The sequence below is a fragment of the Panthera leo genome, chromosome A1, assembly GCF_018350215.1.
Source record: "Panthera leo isolate Ple1 chromosome A1, P.leo_Ple1_pat1.1, whole genome shotgun sequence".
In the NCBI taxonomy this organism is placed as follows: domain Eukaryota; kingdom Metazoa; phylum Chordata; class Mammalia; order Carnivora; family Felidae; genus Panthera; species Panthera leo.
This window is the reverse complement of record NC_056679.1, coordinates 71122900-71136441: the sequence shown is the minus strand read 5'-3', so window position 1 is coordinate 71136441 and position 13542 is coordinate 71122900. Positions and strand designations below refer to the sequence as shown.

At 37.4% G+C, this 13542-nt stretch overlaps 1 protein-coding gene across 5 annotated transcripts in view; it reads right to left on the bottom strand.

Annotated features, from left to right (window-relative positions):
- PCCA (propionyl-CoA carboxylase subunit alpha) overlaps positions 1-13542 on the bottom strand; it is a 474500-nt gene that overhangs the window by 82542 nt on the left and 378416 nt on the right. For all 5 annotated transcript variants that reach the window (XM_042929832.1, XM_042929843.1, XM_042929812.1 and 2 more), the window contains one exon: positions 11942-12040. In XM_042929832.1, coding sequence (XP_042785766.1) covers positions 11942-12040 — 99 coding nt within the window. The remainder of the gene's footprint in view (positions 1-11941; positions 12041-13542) is intronic.

Below are 13542 nucleotides of genomic sequence, written 5' to 3'. Positions count from 1 at the left end.
CATTTTTGCATGGTTGCCCCCCTTGTCCTCAAAGGTCTTCACTCAATGTTAGCTATTCAGAAACTTTCTTACTTTTTTTCCTTTCTAAAAAAATTTTTAATGTTTATTTATTTTTGAGAGAGGAATAGTGTGCAGGGGAGGGGCAGAGAGAGAGGGAGACACAGAATCTGAATCAGGCTCTAGGCTCTGAGCTGTCAGCACAGAGCCTGACATGGTGCTTGAACTCACAAACTGCCGAGATCATGACCTGAGGCAAAGTCAGACTTAACTGACTGAGCCACCCAGGTGCTCCAGGAAATGACTTTCTAACCACCCTACCTCCTCTACATACTTTCTGTGAATGATCCTGTTTCAGAGCCTTTATCGACCTTCTTAGTACAATAATTACGTTATTTATGTGTTTACATGTTTGGTATCTACATCCCCCTGTAGCAAATATTGTACATGTTGTGAGGGGGACAATGACAGGAGGAAGAGAGAGAAAAAAGAAGTACCCAAATCTGATACAGCTCAGCAATAAGGACTGATAAAATGAAACATAGGGAAAAAAAATTTCATCCACACCGAGATTGATCTCTGTACACAAAACAGGAATATAGAATTTTCCCACAGTTTACAATTAAGACAGTTAGGTTTTAGAGTTCACCAAGAACAAAGTATCAGACCTTACAAACAGTCTGAGGCATGCCAAAACAAATAGGAACGGACCATTTGATTAGCTAATAACAAAAAGTAGAATAAAATAAAAATTAAGACTTTTATTTTCATGAAATATATTCCATCCCTATTAAAATACTTTCTCCAAGTTTTTATTTTATCCCTTCTCCTATTTTAAGTGGTACTTCATAGCTAGATAAAAATTTCCTTCTGTTCTTATATTGATACTCTGCTCCAACATTTACAAAATACACACCTTTTTGTTTCTTTAAAGAAAAGAATATTTAAGAAGACTGATTATCAAAATGACTTCAACATTTGTGAGAACCAAATTCATACAAATTAGCAAGGCTGTTTGTTCACTCAAAAAAGGCAAAACATTCACAAAATAATAAATGTTCCAAAAATATCTCCCTGGTATAATAAAATCAGAAGCAATTTCACCTTTAAAAGTAATCTCACTGAACGGTAAGAGGAAGAAATAGTAATAGTTTTCTTTTCCCCTCACTGATTTCCAACATGATAATATGTTGTAAAGGCCATTACTGGGGGATTTGTCTTATCGGTCTCCAGTGTGGCTGCCTGTATTATTTTCCACATTTACTACAATCAGTGTTTATACTATTGAAAATTCTCTTCTTCTGGCAGCTACTAAAATATAATTTTCTAGTAAACAGACAGTAGAGGAGAAAAAGAATACGTGAGGGGAGTGGGGGAAGATTCAGAACATTTTCCCATTATAGTAAATATTTAAAAGCAACTCCAAATCATAATGCCACTAGAGACAAAACACACACACACACACACACACACACACACACACACAAAACAAACAAACAAAAAACCCAAAACAAAACAAAAAAACACTAAGCTTCTAAGACTACATTTCAAAAGCAGGTAAATGTGTCAAAATTAATATTTTAAATTATAGTTGTAAATACATCCCAGCTGTTAAATTGTGATTAAATTTTTTGAAGCATAGTGAAAGGAGTTATTTCTGTTCTCCTGGCAGGCTTGTTTCTAAGATGTGTAACTGTAATTGATATTTTCAGGAGTGTGAAAAGGAGATGGTTAATAATTACTCTCTTATTTCCTACTTCTTTGGAAAAAAAATACCAACCTCCACTTATTCTAGGTTATATATTTATATATCCTATACATCCTAAATAGATGGTTCCATATTACATTTGGTAACTCTAGAGTAATCACATGTGTATAGTACAAAATAACAGCTAATTACTTCTAAGGGGATGGGGAGAAACATCTAAAACCCATGGAAAACATTTATTTTGGGACTAAAAACATAAGGTGATCACTTCCAAATCCACTTTTTTTGGTACTGGCAAAGTATAAGCAAACAAGGAAGCCCCTTCATTTAATTTTCTAATTAAAATATCATTAAAATATTTACTTTAGCATCTATATTCACTTATATAGCATCTGTATACATTTACACATTTATTGTAACCCAAGTTTGTTCCCAGAGGTTGTTACTTTCATCTAAAAAAAACAAAAAAAGAAAACAGCTTATTTTTAACTTTCCTTACTCAAAGAGGTATGAGGATCAATTCATTTTCTTTGAAAAAAGAAAGTTAAGCTTAAAATTTTAAATTCTATTCAAACTCTGCACAAGCATTTGCAAGCACACGTACCACAGATAGTTATTCAATCTGCGAACACAATTAGAGCCGTTCCTTCAGGTTCATGTGCTTATATCATATTCTGTATTACACAGGCTCACTGAGCATTTTAAGTTATCATGTCATGTAATCTATTTAACACTGCAATCAATGCACAAATAATCCATTTAATCTGGCATTCTGTAGTAAATAACATGACATTCGTGTGACACTATTCCAAATGTGTCTGCTTTAACATAGAAAATTAGTTCCACTTAGTTGAGTATCAATGACCTATTCAATGTAGAATGTGCTAGTGCTGCAGTCAGCTTTCTCCTGTTCTTTATCATAAATTTATCTTCTCTTGAAAATATTTAAGCAAGAATATGAGAAATTAAAAAAAAAAAGCCTTCAAAGGTACATCATGAATAGCTTCACATCACACAAACGCAGAGATTGTTAGACCTTAGCGGGATCTCAAGACATTTTCAAAAGTATTTAGCTCCTCTTCAGGCCTGTAGACAACCTGCTGTGAGCAGGTGGAGAGAAGAAATCATGCCACACAAAGAAACAGGCCAATACCAGTTAGTCGGCAGCTCTGCTCGCAAATGTTCAAACAACGCGACTACGCAAAACGAAAATCTTGTATGTAAAATGCTAACGAGAAACAACACATTAAATCCCAGACAAATTACACTGTAAGAAACGGAAGACTATGTGAGTTGTTCAAAGTAAAACTGAAGAGCTTCTTTGGAGGTTAAAAAGAATGCTTTATAGGAAGAGAGTATATTCACAGAAATTAAAAAAAAAAAAAGTTCTATTTGATCAGCATGTTCCACACTACGAGATGCTACGGCGTATGGAGAAAATACAGTGAGTTCAACATGTGCAGAACACCGCGTATCTTTTGTTTCAACACTTAATTGTATGCTGCAGGCAGGATATCATTCCGCTTATTAAAAACAGTCCTAAATTTTGCTAAACTTCTAAGTTAAAAGGTGAAAAGGTTGTCAACTAGAGAAGAAATTCGTCTCCTGTTTAAAAAATGAAGTTAGTTCATCTCCTCTTAATTTTAAATGATAAAAACCAAAACTGCGGTGGACACACAGGGGAGTGCATAAAAACCAGTACATTTTGTCTTCTATGAGCACTCTCATTTAGGAAAAGTTTTGTGACCCATCTAACCCATAACTGCTAGCCACACTTGGCTACTGGGGACCTGGAATGTGACCAGTGCAAGTGAGAAACTACATTTTCCATTTTAATTAATATTAAGTAATTTAAATACAGAAGCTGTGGAACCTATTTTTCTTTACACACAACATTCTGGTAGGGCCACATTTCACATTCATCATTCTGTTGCTTAAGATATTATTGGTATATTAGCATACGTATTTCAGGCATAGGTGCTGTTTCTGATATCACATTAATAATTTTCTTTAGATAATTTCATGTTGAAACGCTAACATTTTGGATATATGGAGTTAAACAAAATGGATTAGTGAAATGAATCTCACTTGTTTTTACTTTCTTGATGTGGCTACTAAGAAATTTAAAATTGCATATATGGCTTAACAGATTTTATTGGACAATGCTGCTTCACTCTATAATTTTTTAAATCAGTAATTTGGAATTACTAGAGATTTGGAATTACTCTCATACTAATGAGACTTTATCTTCCCATAGTCAAAATGAGAAATGATTGTAGGTCCTCAGATTATACCATTAAGATCTACTGTATAAACATTATTACTGATGGACTCTACATCTACAATGGGGAACTAGTAGGAAAACACTGGTACATACCCAATATAAGAAAAAAGAGAATTACGAAATGCTATCATTTTATTTCCCTTGAATGATGTTCTTTGAGGAAAACTTGGCTTACTTATTAGATGAAGAAATAGATTAAAAACCTATAAAAATTCTAGAGGACCTATAAGTATCTCCAAGAGTTTTTTAATGCTTATATCCTTGATTCTTCAGCATAAATTACTTCATTTCAAAATACAGGACCTCCTCTTCCTCCTTTTGGATACGTGCATCACTAGCTATATACTTAAAGCTATTAATAATGATTAGAACTTCTGTCCAAAAATAGGATTTTCTAAACATCAGAAGAGAAAAAGCAGCCGCGTGGGTAACTGAAGAGCTTGTGCAGCAGACTTAACTGAACAATGGGTTATTAGTGATGCTGGGTAAGATACAGCTCAAGCAATGTGCCAATGTTCGCATTCCCCTCATAGAGACAGGGGAAATCAGGAACAGTCTGAGGTGAACCTTTACTATACCTATAGATACTGTTGGCCTTAAACAGCTTAGGAAAATAGGAAAGATGTTTGCTTGATTGGAAAGAAACTCACTTGGTAAGCATGATACTTTTGTGGGCAGACCCTTGGGAGCCCTCATTTGTCTTTGAACTCACAAATACTATGTGATTCCATATCCATGGGGATCAAGCTGCCATGTTATCTAAGAGTACAGATTCTGCAAATGTTGGAAAGTAAAGAACTAAAGAGAATTGATAAAACAGCTAAGAAGGCTATCCTATGAACATAGCTTAGTTTGATAAAGTCTTAGAAGAAATAAAATCTAAATCTTAAAAGTATAGATAAGACAGATTTATTTCTGAAATTATAAAATGCAAGATAACTATCCATGTATTCATCCACTCATCCTTTCCTCCAGCTAATGAGCCGTTCTTCACATGTGCCAGGAATTCAGTATGGCGGTGGGAATTGAAGGTCAAATCAAAACTGAAAATTCTGATTAAAGGAAGTTAGTAACCTATCAAATTCATTTTCCAAATGAGAGTACATGCCAAAATACAATTTTTTTTAAAGGAATTAATAGATAATATCAAGTTCCTGAGGCTTACCAAGGAACGCCAGGAAAGTCAAAAGATAATGTGATATGATTAGATTTGATTGGATGAATAGGGAGCTAACTCTTAAAGCAAAGGTATGCTTCCTCCCCAACTACTTGATCATTTAATCAGATGAAGTTGTTAACTGCTACTCTTCACGTAGTCACAGGGATTCAATAATAAAACTAAACAGAGGGGCACCTGGGTGGCTCAGTCAGTTAAGCATCTGACTTCAGCTTAGGTCACGATCTCATGGTTTGTGGGTTCAAGCCCCACATTGGGCTCTGTGCTAACAGCACGGAGCCTGCCTTGGATTCTCTCCCCCACACTCTCTCTCTCAAAAATAAATAAAATAAAATTAAAATAAAATAGGTGCTAAGTACTCACATATTCTTGAATAAGACTGGCTACACAAAAGTAGACTGGTGTACTAGACTGGCTACACCAAGTAGAACATGCTAGGAAACCACAAAACCAACAAGTGCCCAACTCCCACCTCAAGAGAATATGAAAGAAATTTAAAAATTGTTTGAAGTTAAATTCTTAAGCTAAGAACTCAAGGTTGAACATTTTAAGCTATGTGAAAGGGATTTTATGAGAATCCCTTGGTTTTCCATGTATCTCCTGGATTTTGAGGGGTATCTAGGTAAGATCAGCAATTGTTTTAGTGACAAAACAGGAAGAGAAGAGTATGGTGAGGCATCGATTTGTAACTATTTCTTGTGGTCTAGACGTGGATTGTACAGAAAAGACTAAGGCTGAGTCGTTATGAGAGAACCTGCTCAACAGAAAAATCTAGAAAAAGACAGCTGGAAAAGACAGAGCAGACTTTAAGGGTTCTACAGGTGAGAAATTCCCCCAAATCCACAAAAGTGTCCTTGAGGACACCAGCCAAGTGTCCAACTTTGGATGTTTGACATGCCTCCAAAGTAACGAGGGCCAGGTTACATTAGCTAGGTCAACCTAGTTCTTCCTGCCATGTTCCTCTCTTCTTTACCCCAGACTGAAACTTTGGACAGACCTCAGATGGCAAACAAGAAGTGAGAGAGGATATAAAGCAAGAGGGAAGAAAGCAACACTCTCATTTTCCCTATAAAATTTCTGTCTGAGGTGGAAATGAGTTCAGGAGGAGAGGTTTTAACAGTTTTGACATTACAATGAACTAGATTTTTATTTATTTTTTTAAATGTTTATTTTTTTGAGAGAGAGAATGAGCAGGGGAGGGACAAAGAAAGAGGGGGCAGAGGATCTGAAGCAGGCTCTGTACTGACAGTAGAGAGCCCGACACAGGACTCGAACTCACAAACCACAAGATCACGACCTGAGCTGAAGTCAGATACTAAACCAAATGAGCCACCCAGGTGCCCCTGAACTAGACTTTTAAACACTTCCTCTCCCAAACAGAATACTGCTTGCCTATTCCCTGGTAGCAACTATACAACTGAGAACTGTATGTGATTTTATGCAGGGGAGGAAAGAATAAGCTGAGAAAGTGAGTTTAAAAGAAGAGTTGTAAAAAAGTTCCTTTCATTGGGGGTGCCTGAGTGGCTCAGTAGGTTAAGCCTCAAACTCTTGATTTCAGCTCAGGTCATGATCTCACGGTTTGTGAATTCGAGCCCCACACTGGGTTTTGTGCTGACAGTACAGAGCCTACTTGGGATTCTCACTCTCCCTCTTTCTGTACCCCTCCCCAGCTTGTTCTCTCTCCCTCTCAAAAAATAAACCAAAAAAAAAAAAAAAAAAAAAAGTTCCTTCTATTTGCCCTGGCAAAGTTTCATTTGTGCAGCAAAGCACTTATGTGGTAAAACAGATAAAAAGAAAGACAAATATTAGGAAGTACTCAGAATGTTTTCTCAATAACTATCTAAATAAATTTTGTTCTACAATGAGGTACTACCACTTCACACCCATTAGGGTAACTTTATAAAAGAACAATAAAACCACCAGAAAAGAACAAGTGCTGGTGAAAAGGTGCAGAAATTGGAATCCTTCTGCATTACTGTAGAAATGTAGAATGGTGCAGCTGCTGTAGAAAACAGCACAGTGGTTCTTTAAAAAGGTTAAACACAGAATTACTACATGAGCCACTAACAGAGGATCGGGATTCACAAAATATGAACTTTTATGAATCATTAAGTAAAAGATGAATGCTCCAATAAAAAGAAAAAATGGGCAAAAGCCATGAACAGGCAGTTTGCAGAAAGGAAAACAGGACTGACAATAAATATATTTTTAAAATGCTCATTGTCATTACCAACCACATTAAAACCACAAAAAGATAAGTAGTCTGGATATCAAGGGTTACCTAGGATGTGAAGCAAAATTGTTAAAGGAACAGATTCCTGGGTTCAAATCTTGGCTCCTCCATTTATTAGCAGAATGCCTTGGGTGAGCAATTTAGTTTCTATAGGCCTCAAGTTTCCCTAACCTCAAAATACACGGTAATACTAGTACACTAGATTGGTGTGAGGATTAAATACTTTGATACAGATGAGGTATTATAGGAGAGTCAGTGCGTAACATAGTAAATATACAATAAGGTTTTATTATTATTCATGTTATTGATAGCAGCAGCACTGTTGGTCTGCGTGAGGGGTCATTTATTTCACATTAATTTTTTTTAATTTATATTTATTTTTGAGAGAGAGAAAGAGACAGAGCATGAGTAGGGGAGGGGCAGAGAGAGAGGCAGACACAGAATCGGAAGCAGGCTCCAGGCTCTATATGTTGGTAGACATATACATTAGTACAGCCATACAGGAAAAACCATTTGGCATTACTGTGTAGGATTAAGAATGCATGGTCCTTACAAGCCAACTGTTCTATTGGCTGGCATACTCCTTGGAGAAACGATTTCAAGAGGAAACATAGAAATGTTCAGAGAAGCAGTGTTTGTTCTAAAAACAAAATAAGTAACACAAATATCTTCTTAGGGGAGAAAGAATAAATTGTGGTATATTAATAGGACTTACATAGCATGGAAATAAATAAAACTACATACATCCAGATGATCAATCTCACAAACCTAATACTGAAGGAGAAAGCAACTCACAGAAGCACACAGAAATATGGTGCTATACAATATACTGTTTACAGTTGTACGTATATATGACATCCTTAAAGAAAAGGAAGGGAGAGATACATTTAAAAACTGGGATTGTGGTTATCTCTTGGGGCAGGAGGAAGGATTTTAAGTAAGGGGGAATGCAGAGGAAAGTCAGTAATATTGGTAATTTTTTTTCCTTTTTTAATCCAGATGGTAAGTAATGTTTTTGTTGTGTTTTTCTTTAGATTTTATATAGATCAATACATATTTGTGATATAAAATACTTAATAAAAAAAAGTTTAAATGCAGGCACAAAAATCTAGGGGGAAAAAAACCTCCAGCCATTATTACTGTAAAATCACTTGAAAATCATCTGTGATAATATCCATCCTAGTTCTTCTTTGAAACTCATAGCCACATTTTCATAGCTATCTATTTGAAGGTATTGAGCTGAAGTCTTGAGGAACTCAGCCCAAGAAGTTAGCACAGAGAAAAGGGAGTTGGGCACAAATCCTGAAGGTCTGCCCAGGCTTAAGGCAGGTGGAGGGGAAATCCACAAAGAACACTGTGAAGCCATCATTCATTCTCCTGTCATTTCAAATCCCTTCCCCACACAATGCTCTGAACAGCTAACATTCTGAGACAAGATGATTTCCCTCCTCTGTTTCTGAAATGCATCCTAACTTCTCTCTTTGTGTCCAGTCTCATTCTCCTCCCTTCCTGTCTCCACAATGCAACTTGAACCAAGCTCTTCCTAAACTCCCAATCCTCTCCACAGCATCACTTCGTTTGTGAACACTCGTCCACGAGTCCCACCGGCCAAGGGTGAAGCAGTGGCCTCATTATGTAATTAGCAAGGCTTCCAATGAGCTGGCTCCTACTCACTTCACTTTTGCTCCTCACACCCAGCTTATTCTCTGATTGCAAGGGTTTAAATTTTTTTTTTTCAACGTTTTTTATTTATTTTTGGGACAGAGAGAGACAGAGCATGAACGGGGGAGGGGCAGAGAGAGAGGGAGACACAGAATCGGAAACAGGCTCCAGGCTCCGAGCCATCAGCCCAGAGCCTGACGCGGGGCTCGAACTCACGGACCGCGAGATCGTGACCTGGCTGAAGTCGGACGCTTAACCGACTGCGCCACCCAGGCGCCCCTCTGATTGCAAGGGTTTAAAGCAATGGTTCTCAGACTGCTTTCCCCAGAGTAGCAGCATCACCATTACCTGGGAACTTACTAGAAATGCACACTTAGCCCAGGCCTACTAAGTGGGAATAAACTCTGGGGTGGGTCCAACCATCTGAGTTTTAACAAGCCTTCCAGGTGATTCTGAAGCACACCTAAGTTTGAACATATTGGCTTAAAGCATGAAGGAAAGGTACATTATTATCTGAAGAACTCTGATGGAGACAATCAAAAAGTACTATATAGCACAGTGGTTAGAAGGTTAGAAGCTCACACTCTGGGGTCCCAGTGCCAGGGTTCAAATTTCTGCTTAGCTTCTTCCTAGCTTTGTAACCACAGAGAAGTTGCTTAGCTTGCCTCAGTAAAGTGTAATGCTTAACAGCACAGGTCCTACAGCAAGCCTGCCTGGCTCTACCTCCTATCAGCCTCGTGTCCTTGAGGTCACTTACTTTTCTCTGAGCCTCAGTTGCCTCATATACAAAAGTATAAATAATAGTACCCACTTCATACAGTTGCTGTGAAGATGATATGAATACATGAAATGCATTCAGAACTGTGCCTGATACACAGTAAGTACTGTGTATTACTTACCCTCATTATGTTATTAATTTCATGGGAACCACGTTATAGAGACAAAGAGAGTCAACAGTGAATGTTAATGTCCATAAAGAGTGAATAAAATCCATCTATTCTGGAAAGGAAAACTTTCCTCAGCATTTTTTAGGTCAATGAGTTTGTTTGGTTTTTATCCAGTCTACCATTTACCTCTCTGAATGAATTTATTTCCTTCTGATGAAATGGTACTTAACTAGATGCAACACCCTTCTCCAGAGTCAGGGGGGTCTGCGTGAGGGGTCATTTATTTCACATTAATTTTTTTAAATTTATATTTATTTTTGAGAGAGAGAAAGAGACAGAGCATGAGTAGGGGAGGGGCAGAGAGAGAGGGAGACACAGAATTGGAAGCAGGCTCCAGGCTCTCAGCTGTCAGCACAGAGCCCAACACGGGGCTCAAACTCACTAACAGTGAGATCATGACCTGAGCTGAAGTCAGACGTTTAACCAACTGAGCCACCCAGAAGCCCCTAATTTTTTTTTTTTTTAAGCAAAGAACTTACAAGAATGACAAGATTTACTGAACAGTATCCCTATGATAGGGAAAATATTTCTGGGAATTATTCTAAATACATATCCAGTATTAATTTAGCTAGAAACTCTACATATAAAAGTGCCATCAGGCTACCTATCTGCACAGTCATTGAGAAGGAAGCTGAAAATATGATACACTAATTTGGGTAGTAGGAATTTGTATCTCTCTACTGGCGGGTCATATTATGTCCCCTGACCAGAAAATGCTGCCTGGCCACAGCACATTCAGGGCAGAGCATATTCTATTATACATAAACAAATATCACAAAACCATGTTTTTGGAAAACACAATGAATGGATCTAGGTAGTGTGAAATTATGCAGTGATATTTTTTCCAAGGGTCTCAAAGTATTTCACCACATAATGAGAATATGAAAGAAAATATGAGAGAATAAATATACTGGGGCAAGCCAGAAAACCAAAGCCAAAATATACGACTCGGTCCTGAACATTCAATGTTTGTTAGAACCATAAAGATAATCTACCAATTAAGCCTGGCTTATAAATTAGTTTAGTCATTAAATATTTACCAGGAAGTTTCTAGACTACCTCTGTCTCTAATAGAGATATATGTGAATCTGGTATAGAGAAGTCTTGATCCGTGATTCTGTTGACTTCTCTAGGTTTTAAAAATCAGTTTCCTGTGTAAAATCAAGTTAAGGAAACACAAAAATATTTTTGTAAAAAACAACAACAAAAAGAATGAGCGTTTAATACTGTGGGGTGGGGGTGGGGGTCTGGATTTTTATCTGCATGTGATCGTCACATGTTACGTGGAGTTCTTTGTTTTGTTTTCCCTGGAACCCTCCCCCTCAACTAGGAGGTGAGCTGCAGGAACTCTGGCAGCACCTCCCTTTGTAGCTTCTACTTCAATACGGAAGCCACCGATAGCAAAGAATATTCAGTCAACTCTGGATTTCAAGTCATTTCCTCAATGTAAGAGATTGTATTTTGCAGGGAAAAGAAAGGTTAACATGTTAAGATCACTGAATTTTTAAAAGGCATCAAGGTGTTCTGGCAAGTCCATCTGAACAGCTCACATTTCTGCTGATCGAACAGTACACAATCTCAGTCACACAGAAAAGGAAGGTAACAAAGTCATATTTTATAACTAAAAACCCACAATGGCAACAAAAATGCTATCTTCCCATGTTTTTAGAAAAACACGCAGGATGCTCTGTGTACAACAGTAATAATACACTGACACTCCTGGATTGCCTGAAAAAAAGAAAACATCCATTCCTCAGAATAAGACTTGCTTCAAGATCCCCTCAAGAACGAAACAATGTTTTCAACTATGGAATGTATGAGACAGGATAAAATGCAGCCTCTCCCAGCCACTTCTGTCAGTGTTAACCACCCAGGTGCTGGTAAGGATTTTGGACTTGACGGACCCCTCAAAGTAAATCATCAGAACATTTACCTGCACCGTCCTCGGAGTGCCATCAACGCTGACAGACAATAAGGGTGAAGCCAGGTTCCACGTGCTGGTCACATTTAGTTTCGACCCATCAACTTCCACCTGTTGTGACACCAAATAAGACTGTTACCATGAAGAAAGACAGAAAACTGATCTCAAGTTCACTGCCACATACAAAGCAGCAGCCACTTTAAACAGATGGCTCCCAACAGCCTGTCATGTTTACTGCTCCCGCCATGAGAGACAGGGTCCAACAGGAGTCTTCTTAGCTGTCTCTGGGGAGAGGTGAAGGACCTGGGCACAGCTGCCTCTGGGTACTGAGGTTTCCAGTGATTTCCAGTAAGTAACAAACAGCCTTCTCACTCTAAACCTATCTGGACATGCTACATTTACTGCAATTAGACAAGTAATGCATATAAATTCCAGTGACATTTTGCAACCCACACATCAGGGCTTGCATATAATATCCTCTCCAAGGACCAAGAAAGAACTTTTCCTGTGTTAATTTTAATGAAGGACTGTGCATTGTGATTTTAATTAAAGAGAAGCTTTAATTAGGCAAAATTCTTTGGTGTTGAATATTAAAAGTCCATTTGAACTTTGCAAAAGTTGTCATATTTTTGTCAATCTTAAATGACTAATTTCACCAAGTCATCACTTATGAAGATGCAAAAAAACAAACAAACAAAAAACCCCCAAAAAAACAAAAAACCCATATCTTTTAAAACAGATACTTTTAAGAGAAAAATTCTAATTTCCAAATAAATAATATAAAAGAGAAAACAAGCAAAGCTAAAATAAAAAGTACTGTTAGTTTCTTTCTTTCCTTCACTCACCGATTCCCTAAGTCTTGTATGGGAGAGCTAAGAGAAAATAACAGTATTACATCCACAGTAAACCACATAAGGAAGGGATATTTAAGTTTCAAAATAAAACTGTAGCAAAGTCAAGACACAAGATCCCTAACAATTCTCTCTCTCAATTCTCTTAAAAGATACTTATTATAATAAAAGACACACAGATATTATTTAGAAGAATAACTGTATCCATATACATCTATACAGACTTTCTGTTTATCTATTTCCACAATAGTGTGGTCATACAGTCTAGAAGCAAAGACATGCTATTGGCTACATAATGAAATGTCAGCTGGACATACATTATGCACTTGCTTGTTTCTGGGTTCAGGAGCCTTCAGGTCCATACAGCACATTTCAGTAACTGGGAAGAAGGAACGACAGCTTGGGTCTCACCTGACATTACTATTTGACTAAGTTAGAGCTGCTTACCACGCTGGAGTATTTAACCTGTCTGAACTTTAGCTGCCAAACTATAATACGGTAAAACTCTATCTGAAAGGGTGCTGTAATATTTTTTTAAATTTTTTAATGTTTATTTAGTTTTGAGAGAGAGAGAGACAGAGTGCAAGCAGGAGAGGGAGAGAGAGAGGGAGAGAGAGAGAGAGGGAGAGAGAGAGAGAGGGAGAGAGAGAGAGGGAGAGAGAGAGAGAGACAGAGAGAGAGAGACAGAGAATCTGAAGCAGGCTCCAGGATCTGAGCTGTCAGGTTGCTGTAATATTTAAAAAATTAACATAAAACAGTCTC